General features: G+C 40.3%; 2 protein-coding genes across 21 annotated transcripts in view; one reads left to right on the top strand and one right to left on the bottom strand.

Moving 5' to 3' along the window:
- Window positions 1-12235, top strand: part of USP6NL (USP6 N-terminal like) — a 402543-nt gene extending 390308 nt beyond the window's left edge. The window contains exons 17-18 of one of the 2 annotated variants that reach the window (XR_011030371.1): window positions 11892-11996; window positions 12144-12235. The gene's annotated coding sequence lies outside the window, so the exon portion shown is untranslated. Of the gene's footprint in view, window positions 1-11891; window positions 11997-12143 lie in introns of those variants that run through there. The other variant, XR_011030373.1, reaches the window with a different exon arrangement.
- Window positions 12236-12399: 164 nt separating this feature from the next.
- The window catches only part of CELF2 (CUGBP Elav-like family member 2), a 688411-nt gene continuing 680677 nt past the window's right edge, over window positions 12400-20133 (bottom strand). For 18 of the 19 annotated variants that reach the window (XM_068276070.1, XM_068276073.1, XM_068276072.1 and 15 more), the window contains one exon: window positions 18520-18992. In XM_068276070.1, coding sequence (XP_068132171.1) covers window positions 18865-18992 — 128 coding nt within the window. In that variant the 3' untranslated portion in view covers window positions 18520-18864. Of the gene's footprint in view, window positions 17336-18519; window positions 18993-20133 lie in introns of those variants that run through there. The other variant, XM_068276071.1, reaches the window with a different exon arrangement.

Here is a 20133-nt window from a genome sequence, read left to right as displayed (position 1 = left end):
AACTCCACTCTTCAGCACCATTTCAGTACCGAATAAGTGGACAGGGTCAGGGGAAGTTCACTTACTTGCACTTCACAGAACGTTTCACGTGACTCCAATACTTCCTCCTTCCAGCTTTATAAGGAGGAAGCATCAGTCATGTGAAACACACCATGAAGTGCAATTAGTGAACTCCTCCTGACCTTATCAGCGTATTCAGTACTGAAATGGTGCTAAAGTGTTTGGGAGTATTGGATGTACCCAATTTGATATGCCAGATTCTAACACCAACACAAGTAGAAATGCTTCTCTCAGTTACACATTTCATCTGCCAACAGGCAGTCCTGATGAAGTTCACTATTGTCAGATGAAACAAGAGAATAGGAGGAGCCCCCTAGATCTCACACACTATCTCACTGCATCAATGCAGTCAACTCCCAACAGAAACTGTAAGCTGTTGGTGTCACAGGTACCTGTCATGCTAGCACTGTTAAACTGGAAACAAGGACTGGTGGCAATGTAATTCCCTGGAGCCTTAGCTTAATGTGCTAAGCTTGAAAAATGACCAACATTGTTCATAGATATATTTGCTGTTGTGCTAATACAAATACCTACACGACCAATAAGCCAAACTAAGCATTCTTTGCTTGCTAAAGAAGATCAATGAGATGCAAATAATTTCTCCTTGCATTCAAATTTCATGTCCTTTATATGCAGCTTGAAATTGGACCAATCAGAGTAACGTCTTGCTTTGGCTCAAGTTCAAGCTGCATAACATTTACATGAATTTTGAATGCAAGGAGAAATGATTTGCACCTCACTGATCATCCCTACGTCCTGCCTGTTTTTCTAACTTGGGTTTTGGGTGTGACCCCTCTGGATTGCAGTCTGTTGGCAAATTGTTGTATCCACTTCTTGCTGATAAATTTTGTGACCTGGAATATTAAGAATATTTTTTGTAGTTCATCTGGATCTTTTAATCTAGGTACCTTCATTTACTAATCACTGCTACCAACTGGACAATATATTACAATCAATTATATGAGATACGGTTACCTGTAAGATAACTCGGGATGGTCAATGAGATCCTAGTAATTCCAGCTTCCATGCAAATTTATTGCAAATTATTTACAGTTTGGAATCTGTCCAATCGGTTGCACTTCCTGATCATTTTGATTGGCCTAATTCCACGCTGCATACAATTTACATTAAATAAACACGCAAGTAAAAGTTATATTATCTCATTAATCATCTCTATTGATAGCATCTGTTACCCATGTATTGCACTTTTGGACAATTTGGGACTGCCTTTTGGGAATTCTTACTTGTTGTATAAAAGGTGGGCTGGTGTGGCTCTTGAGGGGGCAGGTTTTGTTAAACTAAGTCTCTTTTTTGAAATGGGTAATTTGGCAATTGACAATGTGTTGTTGGTTTTTTGGCACCTTTTGCTTCAAATAAAGTTTTGATATCTAGAATATAGGGCACCTTTAAACAAACTTGCGAGGTTTGCAAATGCCTAAGATACTTATCTAGAGAGAGGGAAGCCTCTGGATCCTCTAGAGACTTCTCCCATGTCCTTGTACCTTTCTGCTCCTACACTGAGTTCCCTGAAGCACATACCCACTGTGAATGCATAGTAGCATGGACCCACTGGGGCTTTGATGAAAATGACAAGCCTGACTGAGTCCAATGCTACAGCTCAGGTGGCTCACACATGCACAGTAGCAAAGACCCAATTAGACTTGACTTTTCCCACCAATGCCCAAGCTGGTCCTATCTACTGCGCATGCGCAAGCCAATGACAATTGTTTTTGAAGACCGGATAGTGCTGGAATGGGCCAGTGGAGGAGGATGGGGGAAGCCTCTGACAGATACCTCTACTAAGATGATTAGCTATTTGTGGTGCTTTTTCCTCACAGGTTCCCTTTAACTATTTTGCCTTTAATTTTTTATTTTGTTTTAGAGAAGAATTAATAGGAAGTCAAGTGGCTGCCATCATGAGCATACAAATGTAGTAAAAACTTTGGGGTTTAATTTCAATAAAAACAGATTAATTAAAAAAACAAACAATAGTCCTGTATGACTTTTAACCACTTGCCGACCGCACGCTTATACCGTGCGTCGGCAAAGTGGCAGCTGCAGGACCAGCAACGCAGTATTGCATCGCCAGCTGCAGGCTGATTAATCAGGAAGCAGCCGCTCGCGCGAGCGGCTGCTTCCTGTCAATTCACGGCGGGGGGCTCCGTGAATAGCCTGCGGACCGCCGATGGCGGCTCGCAGGTTAAATGTAAACACAAGCGGAAATAATCCGCTTTGTTTACATTGTACGGCGCTGCTGCGCAGCAGCGCCATAAGGCAGATCGGCGATCCCCGGCCAATCAGCGGCCGGGGATCGCCGCCATGTGACAGGGGACAGCCTGTCACTGGCTGCACAGGACGGATAGCGTCCTGTGCAGCCCGGTCACCAGGGGGGGCCAGGTAGGAGAGGGAGGGGGAGGATTTCGCCGCGGAGGGGGGCTTTGAGGTGCCCCCCCCGCAACACCCGGCAGGCAGGAGCGATCAGACCCCCCCAGCACATCATCCCCCTAGTGGGGAAAAAAGGGGGGCGATCTGGTCGCTCTGCCTGCACCCTGATCTGTGCTGGGGGCTGCAGAGCCCACCCAGCACAGATCAGCTAAAACAGCGCTGGTCCTTAAGGGGGGGTAAAGGGTGGGTCCTCAAGTGGTTAAAGGTACCAAACTTTTGTACCGAATAGCAGAAATCCAGGCCAGGTTTTGAGGGTAATGTCCACTGTCCAATGTTGCAGAGCATACAGGTTTCTTGGTAAATTAGGGCCAATTTGTAAATGTTTTATATTTGTACTGCTTTTTTCATGATAGTTCCTGTAATATGTATGTAGCCTCCCTGGCGGTATGGACGAGCTGAGTTCGTCCAGCAAAAACTTGCAAAAAACGTTAATGACGAGCTGAGCTCGTCCATGCCGACAGGGAGATTTCCTGTTTCTCTGCCCCGCCGGCTGCATTTTTTTCTTATCAGAGGGATTACCCAGGATGGCTGGATGCCTGACTGCACGCTGTGGGTAGAGATCTGTGCTACCCACAGCGTGCAGAACAAGCATCCAGCCACCCTAGGGAATCCCTGGGCAGCCAGCGGGGCAGAGAATGTGCGGGGGATCCCCCTTGTATGTGGAGGCTGTGCTGGCGGGGGATCCCCCTCTGTGCGGGCGGGGGATCCCCCTTCTATTGTGGCTGTTGCGGGCGGGGGGATCCCCCTCTGTGCGGGTGGGGGGATCCCCCTTCTATTGTGGCTGTTGCGGGCGGCCTATCCCCCTCCTCCCCCTCCCTCCCGATGTCCCCCCTCCCGATCTCCTCCCCCCCCCTCTAAGCCCATTGAGTAAATAGATTTACTCACCGAGGGCTTTCTCCAGCGACGGCAGCAGCACTTCCTCCTCCATCTCCGAAGTCCCGGTCTCTGTACAGTTACATTACGAGGCTTGGTGACGTCACCAAGTCTCGTAATGTAACTGTACAGAGAACGAGACTTCGGAGATGGAGGAGGAAGTGCTGCTGCCGTCGCTGGAGAAAGCCCTCGATGAGTAAATCTATTTACTCAATGGGCTTAGAGAGGGGGGGGGGAAGGAGATCGGGAGGGGGGACATCGGGAGGGAGGGGGAGAAGGGGGATAGGCCGCCCGCAACAGCCACAATAGAAGGGGGATCCCACCGCCCGCACAGAGGGGGATCCCCTGCCCGCAACAGCCACAATAGAAGGGGGATCCCTCCACCCGCACAGAGGGGGATCCCCCGCCCGCAACAGCCACAATAGAAGGAGGATCCCCCTGCCCGCACAGAGGGGGATCCCCTGCCCGCAACAGCCACAATAGAAGGGGGATCCCCCCACCCGCACAGAGGGGGATCCCCCGCCCGCAACAGCTACAATAGAAGGGGGATCCCCCCGCCCGCACAGAGGGGGATCCCCTGCCTGCAACAGCCACCATATAAAGGGGTTCCCCCCGCTCGCACAGAGGGGGATCCCCCGCCAGCACAGCCTCCACATACAAGGGGGATCCCCCGCACATTCTCTGCCCCGCTGGCTGCCCAGGGATTCCCTAGGGTGGCTGGATGCTTGTTCTGCACGCTGTGGGTAGCACAGATCGCTACCCACAGCGTGCTGGGGGGGGGCAGGATCGGGAGGGGGACATCTGGCTACCTATAAATCTGGCTAAACACCTGGCTCACTATATACCTGGCTAAACATCTGGCTCACTATATACCTGGCTAAACATCTGGCTCACTATATACCTGGCTAAACATCTGGCTCACTATATACCTGGCTAAACATCTGGCTCGCTATATACCTGGCTAAACATCTGGCTCGCTATATACCTGGCTAAACACCTGGCTCACTATATACCTGGCTAACTATACTTGGCTAACTATACCTGGCTGCACATCTGGCTAACTATACCTGGCTGCACATCTTCTACCTATACATCTGGGTCTTATACTCACCATTGGCATGCTGATCCCTCGTCGCGTACCTCTGATAGCTTCCCCAGTGTCTTCTTCCATGTCCCTTGGCGGATTTTGCTTCTTCCTCAGCGATCACATGTCCCCCGTTGATCGGCGTTGATGACACCAGGGTCACACAGCGTCATCAACATCTTGCAGAAAACACCTTTTTTTTTTTTTAAATTGAATTCAATACAATAATCTGTATTAAATTTAGTATTAAAAAAAAATTGGTTGCAAATTATTGGAAAATAATTGAAACACTTTTTGCACGGAAATCCTGGGGAAACTGAACGCCAGGGTGGTTAAATAAAACATATGTATAAAAAAAAGTATACCTTTCATCTGTAAGAAAGCAGCAAGTATGATACTATATTTTAGAAATATCTTCCACATAAGTCATTAAAGCCTCTTATTTTTACATTTCCACCCTTTTCCTACCTACATATTTCTCCTGGCTAATATGGTACAATGCATTTTCTCTGCTTCTTATGATCACAGTAATGATACATTTCAGCTGGACTGGATGTCTCTTTAGTTCAGAGTCGGATTTGTACAATAGGTCTATTATAAGGAAAAGAAGAGGTCAAGAGAGACTGTAAAATGATAAATCTGCAGAAGAAAACATTTTTTTCCACCAGCAGTACAAAATAAACGAAATGTATATAATTTCGTATAGTAAAAAACAAAGTATACTATATAATAGCATCAATATAACAAAATGGTCTGGCATGGCTTAGAAAATAGCTCTGTTTAAGAGAAAGGATGATCTGAAGTTGCCATAGCAACAAAGTTGTCAAAGCAACAAATCCATAACCAATCAGGTTTTATGCTTTCATGGACAAACTAAACAAAAATTCTGATAGGCAGCTTCTCAGCTGTGATTAAAATGGGGAGCTGCCTAACCTATGCTCATATTATTTTTACAACAAAAGAAACTGCAGCGCTCCTGCAGTAATTGGCTGGACCTGCACAGTGATGTCACATAATGCAACTTCCAGGATCCTCGGATCCAAGCAACAGACTGCAACTTCCAGCGTAACAGAGTTGTGAGTAATCCATTAAGTGCACTGCAAATAGGCAATAGACACCTCTTTTCTGAAGAAGATTCTGAGGATCCATTGTATTGAAATTAATGATCTGAGCATTTATGTATTTTATTACAATTAAGCAAGTGTCTAGTATAATATACTTTGCATGCAAACCATATTGGAAGCTAAAGTTCCTCCAAGTTTAATAAATGTTAGCAATTGTCTTGGATGCAGGGCATGCATTTTTCAGTCTGGCAGAGGCGGTGTATGCCTGTGCGTTTGACCATTCAATTGCAGCATGTGTTTAGGGATGCGCAGCCTTTCCCCCCACCTTTCCTTAACTTTGTAACTATGTAACTATCAGGTTAGCTGCTCCCAGCCCCTTCCTTCTGAGTTTCCTGTTTGCATAATAAGTAGTAGCAGATTTGCATATGATTTGCATCTGAATTGAATGCGAAGTGTGCAAAAAAATCTATTTAGGTGCTACACATTGAGCTGGTGGTCATTTCAGATGCAGCCTTAGTGGCATGCGCTGGCGTTCTCCTCGCTGTTCTACCAAATGTAAGTTACAGATTTTTTTTTGCTTAGCTGCTCCCAAGGTTTTACATTTAGGTTAGGTCACTTGCCCGGAGGTTTGCCTCACCGTGGCGCAAGTGTCTAGTATAATATACTTTGCATGCAAACCATATTGGATGCTAAAGTACTCCTAGTTTAATAAATGTTAGCACTTGTCTTGGATGCAGGGCATGCATTTTTCAGTCTGGCAGAGGCGGTGTATGCCTGTGCGATTAACCATTCAATTGCAGCATATGTTTAGGGATGCACAGCCTTTCCCCACCTTTCCTTAACTTTGTAACTATGTAACTGTCAGGTTAGCTGCTCCCAGCCCCTCCTTCTGAATTTCCTGTTTGCATGATAAGTAGTAGCAGATTTGCATATGATTTGCATCTCAATTGAATGCGAAGTGTGCAGAAAATCTATTTAGGTGCTACACACTGAGCTGGTGGTCATTTCAGATGCAGCCTTAGTGGTATGCGCTGGCGTTCTCCTCGCTGTTCTACCAAATGAAGTTTATGTTGAATAATACATTGTGACATAATGAGACTATCTCTGTCACATTTTCAAACTATGAGACTATCTCTGTCACATTTTCAAACTATTTAAAGAGAGTCTGAAGCGAGAATAAATCTCGCTTCAGACCTCATAAATAGCAGGGGCACGTGTGCCCCTGCTAAAACGCCGCTATAGCGCGGCTTAACGGGGGTCCCTTCACCCCCAAATCCCCCTCGATACACCCGGGGAGCGCTTCCTGGTTGGGGCAGGGCTAACCGCCGCAGCCCTGCCCCACGCGCGTCTGTCAGCGCGTATCTCCGCCTCTCCCCCGCCCCTCTCAGTCTTCCTTCACTGAGAGGGGCGGGGGAGAGGCGGCGATGCGCCGCTGACAGACGCGACTGGAGGCAGGGCTGCAGCCGTTAGCCCTGCCTCCAGGAAGGGAAATTCTGCGACCTTTTTACGACACACTTTTGCGGGGGGAAGGGACCCCCGTTTAGCCGCGGGATAGCGGCGTTTTAGCAGGGGCACACGTGCCCCTGCTATTTATGAGCTCTGAAGCGAGATTTATTCTCGCTTCAGAGTCTCTTTAAGTCACATATATATCTGTCCAACCCATGCGAGATCTCGCAGTGTGGGGTGTATCTGTATGGTTGCCAGTTTGTGTGGTTTCTTGATCTGGTGCAGTGTGTATTTAGAAGATCCTCCAGATTGTATTAGCTTTATCAGTTTCTACTTGAATTGAAATTTAGCATGATATTGTATTAAAGTCACAATTGCTGAGTGCACAGGAGTCCATTTGTATCATGTTATTTTTATATTTCTTCCTAAACAGATCAGCTAGCTTACAATGAAATGTGTAGGCTGCTAAAGACTGCCTGCAAAGTGTTCACATGACCTAAATCTAGCTTTGCTATTGTGTGCAGTGCGTGGGCTTTCCAATGCATGTGTTTGGATCAGATTCCCACATACGATGTTTCAGGAAGAAATTGGAAACCCCTCTATTTATTTTCATGAGGGATATGGACAGATGACAGTCTTACAAACTGAAGGCAAGGCGTTACCAAGAAAGATACATATGACTGCTGCTTACTGGAGGCCTCCACAATTCCTCCTTGGGGCCCAAATACATACCATTTTCACTTCCTTGATAAAATCAGAAATGCTTGGGACTTGTGTAATAGCCATTAAATATTCTTAAATTCATTTCATATTATAATATCTTGGAACATATATAAAAATATACACAAGTGTTTTCATTGTTTTATGTTTATTTTATTATCCATTTTCCTCAATAACACATCCAGCGTTGTGTTCTTGAAAACCAATGCATAGTTTGAGCAAAGATATTATGTTTTACCATTTCTATTATTGATGGCATCAATGAAAAATATCCTGGCAATTTCTTTATAACGAGCATGAGAGGAAACAAAAACACAGTTATAGCAGCGAACTACAACAGCAATGAGAAACAAAAGAAGTCAGCAGTTCAACAGTACAGTCGATTTCTGATTAGCGAATAGCCCTATTATGTTCAGCAATAATTGTATTCACTTATCAGAAATGATTAATATGGCAGTGCAGCGACCCGACCATACTAATTGACTGGTAGTTAAAGAAACCTACATTACATTGTTTGGAATGTTTTCTTTCTTTCATGAACAGGTAAAATAATATAAATACGCGTGCATGATTATGAGTTTCCATACAGATAAAACTGCATTAATAGCCTATGAATATAATGTAAAGCTGGGATTATCAAACTTGTCGGCAAGCCTCACAAACAGGTCATGTTTTATGAATCTACGCACAGTAAACCGTTGGGCTTTTGCTAATTACACTCAGCAATTAACCCACTTAGGTTCCAGCAAGGGAAACTACAAAACAAGTTCTATTGGTGAGGACTGAAAACAGTATTGAGAACCTATGATATATGGTATGACACCCAGTGCACCAGCAGATCATTATACCACAGTCTGAACATTAACTAGAGTGTACTTCAATGGAAGAAATCAGTACGGTTGCAAATCTGTAAGCTATTGTAAAACATCCATTTCTGGTATATCTTCCTCAAAAATTAGATTAGACATCAATGATATTTAAACCTGTAAACTATAACCGAAAGGCACAGCAGTTTGGAAATGTACCCCCTATAGCAGAGCCCTTATTGCTGAAAGGCTAGACTGATGGGTGTAGCAAACAAGTCTGTGCTGATTACACAGAATCTGTCTGCCTGCCAGAATTAGCCAGAGAAATGATTGTTCATCTGCTTTTGGTGTTTTTTATGGCCCCTGAGGTAGGTCTTTATTTGTTCATATACCATTATTTTAAGAAGTGCTGTGCCTAGAGACTGCCCGCAATGTCTGTTATTATATATTTTTTGCCAACAACTTGAAATGACAGTATGTTGCCAGATCACAAAATAAAAAGAGCACTATCTGCACAGTTTGTAAGTTCTCCCTGTGTCTGCGTGAAGTTCCTCCGGGCACTCCGGTTTCCTCCCACATCCCAAAAACATACAGATAAGGTAATTGGCTTCCTCCTAACTTGGCCCTAGACTACAACACATTCACTACACAATATGGTTATGACTATGGTAGGGATTACATTGAAAGCTCCTCTGAGGGTCAGTTAAGTAACAAGGAATATATACTCTGTGCAGTGCTGTGGAAAATGTCGGCGCTGTATAAATACTAAATAATAATATTCTTTAGCAGTCCCTGATGCTAGAGCACTGCCCTAATGCATTGTTTGCCCCACTCCTTCCACAGTAAACTGCTCCATCTCTCTAGCCACTCATTGTTTATTGTCCCTCTATCCTCTTCCATAGCAAGAGACGTGGGATCGAGTACCAACTCCTGCTAGGCGACAGAAAAGCCTCAGTGTGTACAAAGCATTAGACTTTATTTCTGTTTCTATTGTAAGTTACTTGAGTTGCTATTGTTTGACTGTGTGTTAGCAGCAGTGTGTGTGCTTTGCTCTTTTCATTTGATAGCATTTGATATTTGTTTTTTCACAACCCTGGTAGACTGAGAGGCAGTCAGTTTATGCGTTAGACAGTTAATTGAGAGCAGAAGCCTATGACAGCCGATCACGCTGATTGGCTGGCGGAGGGAGGGAAAGGGGATTAACCTCTTGACGACCAGCTAACGCTGATTGGCGTAAACTGGTCATCTGCGGCCTACCATGGAAACGGCCGCTCGATCGAGCGGCCTTTCCATGTCAGTTCACGGAGGGTGTCTCCGTGAACAGCCGGAGAGCCGCCGACCGCGGCTTGCTGGCAAAATGTAAACACGCGGGGAAGAAATCCCCGCTGTTTACATCATACGGCGCTGCTGTGCAGCAGCGCCGTAAGGCAGATCGGCGATCCCCGGCCTCTGATTGGCCGGGGATCGCTGGCATTTGATAGGCTGAAGCCTATCCTACAATGCGCAGGACGGATATCCGTCCTGCGCAGCTCAGAGGGGAAGGGAGAGGGAGGGAGAAGGACGGAGCGCCGAGAACGCTGCGGAGGGGGGCTTTGAAGAGCCCCCCCGCAAAGCGCAGCAAGCCATCGGCGATCAGACCCCCCCAAGGAGGACATCCCCCTAGTGGGGAAAAAAGGGGGTAAGTCTGATCGCCCTGGCCAATTTCAGTATTTCATGCGCTGTGGAGACAGAATGTTGTGTTCCAAGTCAAAGTACTGGCCTATGGGAGAGTTGTTCTTCAGACTATCCTTTATTCTCCTGCCTGTCATTCACCCCCATGCAAGGCTGTATAAGTGTGATGTGGTCTAGACTGCCAGCACTAAAGGAGTAAAGGGAAAAGGATTACGCCTGAAGATCAAGTCAGCAGGAAAAAACACTGTGGTGTCCATGTGACAACAACTGGGCAAAGACAGGTCATTTTAAAAAGTGCAGCCATTATTCCAGATTATCACCAGGAATTGTGTTAGGAAGATTGAGGAACTTTTAATTACTGGAATTTCACTTAATTTGTTTTTCTAGAATTCCCCTCTTACCATACCAGTTCATGCTAAATTATTTTTAAAAAGGTAAACTAAATGGCAATTGGCAAATAAAGGAAATTGCTTTATGATCACTTTTATGAAATCTTCAGTGGTAAGCTGAAGAAATACAATCATTTACACATGCGTCAATGTACTATATGTACAAAGCTATTCTGTGTAAAAGTGCATTCCTTAATTTTTAATAATAACAAATACAAAATGCAGCATATGCCCTTAAAATTACTGCTGTGAAGTAGATACAAGCTTTATGAAAAGTGCATTTTCAACCAGAACTATTCATGTTAAGCATTTGATGTAGTGGACTATGGGCTGAGGTGATTGGGAACCACTCCCCTCAAGAGAGGTAATCAGCCAAGGTGCAAGTTTTCTCAGTCAGTAACATATTATTATTATGTAGTGCCAACACCTTTTGCAGTGTTTTACAAAGTCCATTGTCACCTGACTAACTGTGAAAAAAGCTCACAACCTTCTCCCTACCATAGTCATAGCCTTTTGTCTCTACCATAGTTCAAGGCCTATTTCTGGGGGACCCAATTAACCTATCAATATGGTTTTGGGATGTAGGAGGAAGCCAGAGTACTCTGAGGAAACCTCAAGGTAATATGGACTACAGTTTAGCTTGCGCTTTACAAATGCCAATTTAGCTTTAACAGTAATCTACAGAAAATAGATTACAGTTGCTTTACATAGCAATTTTCAACTAGACTGCAAAATGATTTCATATCTGTAAGACGGCTACTGATTCTGTCATTTGAGGTTAGTTGGAGAGACATGGGCCCATAGCCTATTAACTTTTTCTCCCGAGTTTTTTTTTTTTTTACAAGGAAATATTTTTAAACCTTACCAAAAAACTACATTTAAAGAGGATACTTTTTCAATTGCTAAGTGCTAAAAAAGGTTTATTTTTAGATAAGATGAAAAATGATCTCCTGTGAAAAATGTTTAGAGAAAAAGTTAATTGGAGAAGGGCCAGTGTACCATCACTTTTCAAGAGCGGCTGAATGTGTCTATATACCTTGTGTGCAGTAGAACACTCTTATTCATAGCACAGATAGGCATAAAAGCAAATCCAAATGTCCTTTTATCACCAACCTATTCATATATGTTTGTATAAACATCTGGCAGGAGATCTGACCTCCTTAAAAAAATGAATGTAGTTCTGCTTTGAATGTTTTGCCATAGCAGGAGTTGACTCACACTTGTTACCTCACTTCCGCATTTTTTAATATGAGCACTTTGATCACAAACTTATAATGGCTTGCAGTTGTATACTCTTCATATTTGTGCCTACCTTTAATATATTTCATTACAGCGTACAGTTACTGCAGTTTCTTGAGCGTTGGGAATCGTTTCATTATGGTGTATTCAGCTTTGAAGATAAAGAACCTTCAATATGGTACAAGTTAACACGGTTTAGGTTTGTATTTTAGTTTGTAAGAAATTACATCTTTTCTAACACTTTGCCATCGTAGTACTAGAAATGCAATTGTTATCATTGTAAGTTGTAACTGAGTGATTTGATAATAGCAAGTTGTTTTCTTTCTGTGTAAAAATATAACCTTAGGATCGGACATAGAAAGCTCTGCAAAACAAGATTTCTTTTCAACCGTTTCAAGACTACATTGCTGACAGAATTGAGAATAAACAATGCCTAATAGCTGAGAGGTTCTGAACCATTCATCTTGATAGTGAGGTATAACTTACTAAGCAAGAGATTGCCAAAGCAGGACGATATATTATATGAAAAAAATCCACATGAATGTATAATGCTGAAGATTCTAGCATTATTGGGATTAGCAATAATGATCAGCATACAAGAAACAATATTTAAAATAATATAGGAACCTAAGATGAATATAAGAAAATGATGCTAATTTGCTGTGGCAGATTTTAATAATTTACAGCTGCTTTGGTGTCTACATGTTAAAGATAGAAATTATTGTAGTATTGCGCACAGATCATTATACCATACTTCTATAAAATGTAATAGTAAGTGTAAATATGGATTGTTTATAGTATATGTGAAAGAAGTACATTCTTTTTGCAGAGTTTTTTTTTATTGTTGCTATGTTTGTACACCATACCATTGCATCTGCTATTTAGTGTTGCAGAAAATCTATCCTGATGTGCTAGGTGGGCTTTCACCTGATTTTTGGTATAGGTTACTGTATTACAGTAGCCATGATTGTGGCCCTGATCAAGTGCCAGAGATGGCGTGACTATAAACTAGAGCACAATAAATGCAAAGCTGTGTTGTGGTTATTTAAATAAGGATTTAGAACTTATTTCTTAAAAAACCTATACAAAAAATAAGTATCTCCTGTTTATTCTGTCATGGGCTTAGACAGTTGATGCTTCAGAGAATTTGGTCATGGATTTTTATAATTCAATATGAAGGCTCTGGGTGTAGAGATCACAAGTTAAACATTTGGATTTTGATTGCAATAACACAGGCTGCATAACGCTCACTTACAGTATATTGTACATTATGGCCATTGTATTTTAATACTTTTCCACCTGCCCAATACTGGTGAGGAGCAAGTTTTATTACCCTATCTGATATTGGTCATACACTAGCCCACCCTGGGCCCCTATTTTGAAATAATATTTGGAAAATTAAACATTTTGCTCCCAATGTACTGATATCTTCCTTTGCAAGGTCACATTAAGTGGTTTAATATTTTTAGAATGAGAAAAAAATACTGCTTATCACAATTATACAAATGATTTTCTGCTACTTTATGTACTGAAAGGGATATATGGATTAAATAAAAAAAATTGCTAACGCAATTAACAGGTACACATAAAGAACAAAAAGTTGGGATATACCTTTTTCTGTGCCCTCCTTTTTGTCCACATTTAGGCTTTCACTTAAATGGTATTGACTGTAACTTTTATACACAAAAGAAATACAATTAACTAAGAAAAATACAGAAAAGAAAAGAAAGAAGAACAGACGTCAAACAGTGAAGTGTATAGATGTTTTACCACATGATGAGCACCAACAAACACAACACACAAAGAGACAAGTATTAGGAAAATGGTTTAATATTGGAGACAGAAGCAAAAAACTGCATCACACAATAACATACGTTACAAAAATAAGTTTGACTGTTTTAACTACACAGTAATGTTCACAATGAGGACAGAAGAGTCAGAAAAATTTTGATCTAAACAGCATAAAAGCAAACCCCTATTTTTAGATTTAGTTATTACTAATACATTTATCCACTTAAAGTGACTGTGTACATCTAGCGCTAATTACGTTAGTGTGTAACTGCACAATACATAATAAAAAGTGAAACTTACCGCTTTTTGTTTTAAACATACTTCTTAATGTTAGATATAAGCAAATAAAAAGCAAGCCAAAGTTTTCTTAAGTGTTGAAAGCAAAACCACCATTCATTTTTTTGCCAGTCAAAAAAACAAACGTACAATCAGTCATGATAGGGCCTTCAAGAGTAAGCCACAACTCTTCCTTTTGTATTTTTAATCTCCAGTATAAAATGTTGCACTGGTACAAAATGCATAAGTACAATCAGTTAGTAGAAATAGGAAAGCCATTTTTTTTTTGTTTTTTTTTGGCTCAAATTCCATCACACAATAGAACCAAAAAGCATCATTAAAACATAAACAATACTTAAATGATCTTACATTTCCACTAAAATTTCAGTAACTTTGGCTTTTCTCAGACAATACTCAAAAACTATTTGTAAATCGAAACAAAATGAATTATTATTTAATCTACAAACAACAATTCTCACAGCACAAAAAAAGAAACACAAATACATTTCTTTTGTATGATGTTATTCTAAAATGTCATGAAACTACAAGATTTTTTTCTTATTTGTATTTAGCACTTGAGAAAGAAAACAGAACAGTTAAAATGACTTCAGTTACACAAGCCAAAAAAACTAGAATCTTGTGGTGAAAGAAAAGTTGAACGTAAAAACCCTTTAAGCAATGTCTCTTCAGTGCGTACCTGCTGATTAGCTGCATCAGTGCTGAATATGATCTTAAACAGTAGGACATTCAGTATGTCCTAGAAGCTGTTAGCTGTTTCTTTTTAGTAAATGTTAATGAACAACTTCCTTCTTGCTAGGATCGGTTCCCTGAATTGCTCCAGTTTAACCTGGGGTAATGTAATGAACATGCACAGAGAAATGACAGTCTAAAACTTGACAACAGGTTCTCTTTAAGGATTACTAAAAGAGCTTTCTAAAATCTTTTAGGTTAGGTTCACACTGGGCCTGCTGCTGGACTGTTTTCCAGAGCAGATGGTAGCGGACCAACAGAAATGTTGAAAGGGCTCACGCTTTCCTATGGGCCCGTTCACATATAACCATTTTAACATGTCCAATTTTGCCTGTTTTGTTAACACAATGGACATACCCGATAGAAGATTTTTTTGGACACTGAATGCACCACAACCAATGCTATAGAACTATAGAATGGTATGGACTCACTCCCAAATGCAACAGCTACTGCAACTGGACCCGAGAAGTGGCACAGCATATCAGTACTAAATAAATATGCCACCATTCTGACAAATGTGATCTAAGCCTTAATCCCATATCTGAAAATCTGGACTCTATAATAATACCTCCTAACAGCATAACAGCTGGTGTTCGATCATTAACCACATTATTCTATGAAATATTTTGAAGAGCAGCCAAATATGACTTATTCTAAGTAACAAAAATATGATTTATATTATATATCTCTATACATATATTCTTAGAATGACATATAGATATAATTTAGTAATAGTCTTTGTTTCTCATACAAAAATAGCCCTCAAGTAATTCTGGCAGGACCCAGGATTATAGTAGTAAACACTTACAAGAACCTATATAAAATCATTATGACGTTAACAACTGTCATGGAATTTAAGGTACCAGTATACATCAATATTTAGACAATAGCATTTGCTGTGGTTTATAGATCAGGCACTGGATTATTAATAAAATGCTAATTTCACAAAAAGAAGAGCAATGGCAGTACAAAGAGGCCACCTTTAATCAATGCTTAAAATTGTGCCATTAGTAATTAGTGTAATCTAGGAAATTAAAGAAGAGACAACCGTTATGGGGAAAAGATTCAATGGCAGAAAATAGAGATGAGTGGATAGCTACAAGTATAGCACTTCTTAATGATACTCTACAACTGGTTATGTGAAACAACCTGTCAATGCCCTATATAGTTCACTCAATCATGCCAAGATAAAGGAGGTCTTAAAAATTCAGTATGATCTTATGGACGTGCTTTATAAACCATGTACTCTGTATGCTTGTATGTGCTTTATATACCCTGATTTATTTTTAGGACAGTATGCTTAAAAGGAAGAGTAGTTCAACTATTCATCACCATGAAGACTTCCACAGACCATGAAAAAAAGTACAGCTGTGAGGTTTGCTTTCACAGATTCGATGTGCAGAGTGGCTAAAAAAGTGGAACATGGGCACTTACTGTATACAATGTATTACCAAAAAACATCAAAGAGATATAACAAACGATAACAATTTTCAAGCAACAAGACCACAGGATAGCAAGTTAACAAACTTTGTAATCTCTCTTTTTTAAATAGAAGGGATTTATACAAAACACATAATAAAATACCCATGTTATCAAATTACTTCGTACACGAAATACACTGAAGCTTTAGGCAGGAAGTACCTTTGGAATTTGGCACTGTATTTTCACTGCATTTTTCTCTTTTGGAGAAAAAAAACAGGTCACATTTTGCTGAACACAAACACATCTAAGTTCCCCACAATAAAAAATAAGAACATCAATGTTTTACAAGCCAACACAAAACTTATTTTTCTGGAATAGTTTTAGTTTCACGTGAAATTATATCAAACGGACTTTTAATATTTGAAAATTATTTTAGTTCAAGTAAACCAATTTTTTAAAACTTATTAAACATAGAACACTGAAGACTCTTAAGACTTAATGAAGCCACAACTAAATTTATAGAAGCACCAACTTGACACAGTATACATTTACCTTCTTTTCTGTACATTTAAACAGTATAAAATATAGGTAATTTCATGTGCATTAAACCATGGATTGTCTAACTGTGAGTCAGTTCAGCAAAAGGTGACAGAACTAGGTAGCATTTGCCCCAAAACAGGGTAAATATTTTCTTATACTAATCTACAAAAAAGTGGTTCTATATATATAATTTAATGAGAAAGTGAGCCACCTAAAATGGCCTTATCAAAAAACTTTACACTGCCTGAAAAAATGTAAAAACTATTACAGAGCTCTAGAGACTTAAAATCAGACAGTTTTTCTCAAACTGTTTTTGGAAGTTGTCTGCTTCATTTAGAAACCAACATTCTGAATTCCTGGGCACATATTGCTTTAGGAAACAGTGACCAGACAGAATGCTAATCCCTGTATAATACTTTCAAGTCTGTTTATGTTATGAAACAAAAAGAAAAAAAGAACAATAATTTTTTGCCACAGGTTTTTTGTCTTTTTTTAAAATAATTTTTCTTAACATAAATTTCAGTCTTGCGTGAATTGCTGCAACGCGTTTCACATTGACTTTTTTTTGTTTTCCAGAATTCTTAGCTAGATGAGATCACATGCAAATTTCAGAAGTCAAACTAAGTCAGTTGGAGGATCAAATATGATGTGAGGTCAGAAAGACATCAGAAACAATGACGGGACGATGAAACTTTTTTTTTTTATAGACGCCACAGGGACATGCTAGGCAAACGGTGAACTAACAGGCATGGAGATGTTCTAGGGAAAAAAAAAACAAGGAAGAGTATAAAGTTACACAGAATCTATGCAGCAGAAACAAATAACGTTTTTAAGCTCATCAGTGTTGGTCTGCTCAGGAGTGCATTCACAAAGAAATGCAGTTCTGCTCGTTCCAGCACTAAACAGGTGAACCATTGTAGGAATAAAATGTAATCCAAATCTTTGTAGTTATTATTCTATATATGCATTCAATAATTCACATGTATTTATATATATTTAGCATATATTTTACACAAAGCACAATGAACAGCCCAAAAGAAACCATCCAGTTAGAGTTAGTGCAGATGGATTGTTTTGGGAAGGAAAGGAAGGGTTACAGAAGGGAAAAGGTGGCCATTTTGAATAAATGCCACACAACAGATAAATCACAGGACAAATCTCTCACTACGTGATGGAAACAGAAATAACCAAACAAAACATAGAAAAGGAAGAGAGTGACTTGTGCATAATGGGCATTTAAACTGAAAATAAGAAAAAAAATTTTTTTTTTACTCTAGAGAGCCTATGTCAGAAGGTATCTATCTAGCATTGAGAACTTCTCTTTTAGATATCCAATATGTGAACAATAAATAACTCCCATTATTTCTGAGGCAGTAAAAATTTTTGTATAAAAATAGAAATGTTTCTTTTTTTTACAAATAAAATTTACAGGCCTGTGGCTTCCTTTATTATTAAATTTATCTCTCAAGAAATATCAAGTATATTCACTCGCTTAAGTTATTTTTTTAAAACCCTGTAGCTTTAGAAACAGTTCTCCATGACGTCTCCTTACACGCATCTTTTCCAGACATATTCATAGTATAATTATAATCAATAACAGCATACATAAAATAATAATTAATTCATAGTGGAATAATAAATAAATTAATAATTAACAAATAAATAAGCAAAACATATCACCATAATAACACAAATGTAGACCATTACTGATCCATAATAATTGTTCACAAAAAAAATTCTAAGATCCTCTAAAACTTTTTGACGCAGTGAAAGGAATTGTTTTATTTTTGCCTGTGTGTGTATTAGTGTTCCTTGTATATGTAAACAAATACTTAAGTAAATAAAAAAAGTGTAAATTGGCAAATGGCAATATTTTCATATTCGGCAGTCACACTAGAACCTTAACTGCTGGTGTCATTGCTATACAACCAGGTCCTTGAAACTTTATCTTGTGTTCAGTATTTTTTTTTATGGCACCAGTGGTTGCAGAGTTTAATTGCACATTGTTTTGCTGCTATTGTAAATCTAAAGATGTCTTATAGGCAAATGAAAAGTGATACAGAACATTGTTACACAACTTGCTGGATTCAATATAGCCAGAGTAAGTGGCAAGAGCAGGGGGTGGGGGCTTGGGTAGATGGGAATGGAAGCTTTAATGTGAAAATTATTGTCTCTCTTGGTGGGTGTTGGCAATGATCTCCTCCTCAGCCCCCGGTGGAGAATAGGCTGGCTCATGGGACTTACCCTAAAAAAGCTAAAATAATGGCAGAATGCTTCTGTTGTTGAAATCAGTAAGGTTTGCTGTCATTTTTGGAGCGTTTCAGCTGAACTTTCAAGCGTTTCATGCCGATCTGAAAGCCGTTCATAGCCTGAATAGCAGCTTGTGCGGAAACAGGATTGTCATAGCTAACAAAGCCTGTGAAGGATAAATAAAACAAGGACACAGAGCAGATATATTTTAACAATTCACCATACTCATGAACAATGGAAGAATAACAATGAGCAAACATTAAACAGGTGAGTAACATAATGGTGTAAATGGAATAAACTATGTTTATGCATGCACAATTCCCAGATTATTATTTTTTCTGTGTATGCAAATGTTTATCTGTTCACTCAGTGACATTCCCAAAAGCAGTGCTGTCTGTCTGGGAAATGTGATGATCTTAAGTTCAAGATTGCCTCAACTTCTCAAACGGTAATCCTGACCCAGGCTCAGGGTAACAAAAACATGCTGCGAGTGGTAATCTAGAGCCTGCATCAGGATAACCACCAGGCTGGTTACTGCAGTAGAGTGGCACTTCATACTTGGGTCCCCGATCTCTCCGGCATCAGGACGGTCTCCTCCATGTCCTCCAAGGCTCTCGATTCCTCAGGTGAGATTGGCATTTGTCATGTGACAACAGATGGCAAACTAAACATAAGGTAGAGACGCCACCTGGAGGACAGGATGAAGAAACGCAGCGCTGGATGCCGGAGAGGGGCGGCAGGAAATCACCCTGGGGTCATACCTGGTGGACCATACCCACAGGACTTCTATGGATAGGAACACTTTTTTTCCCCTCTGCCATAAGACTCTTCAACTCCCACCATGTCACCCGCTTCCTGCTCCCCCTTAGGACGCAGCCACTGCCACTGCTGTAGCACTCCAGCATTCCCACCACTATCTTTATTATGATTCTGGTTATTGTGCAATCACTCTATCCCTGTGCATTTTTGTTTCTGCTTGCATGCTTGTTTTCCTGCTATGCTGTTTCTGCTTGGTTGTTAATTCTTTATGTTCTGTTGTTGCCAAAACAGTTTCGGGCAGGACCCAGTCGTGCTTGGTGAATAAATCCATTATGATTTCAATCTGCACACACTGCAGCTACTTTACTGTGCCAGTTTACACAATGACAGCTTATACTATACATAATGCAGGAGTATTGTTTTTTTTTTTTAATAAAATAATACCATGCGCCAATGCATATTTATACAGAATATACCTTGTGGAAAGAATCAATATATTATCCTAAACATTTGTTTCAATTAACAAAAAGGTTATATCTGTTAGCACA

Source organism: Hyperolius riggenbachi, chromosome 3 (genome assembly GCF_040937935.1).
Source record: "Hyperolius riggenbachi isolate aHypRig1 chromosome 3, aHypRig1.pri, whole genome shotgun sequence".
Lineage (NCBI taxonomy): Eukaryota > Metazoa > Chordata > Amphibia > Anura > Hyperoliidae > Hyperolius > Hyperolius riggenbachi.
The sequence above is the reverse complement of the archived record's forward strand: the minus strand, read 5'-3'. Positions and strand labels throughout refer to the sequence as shown.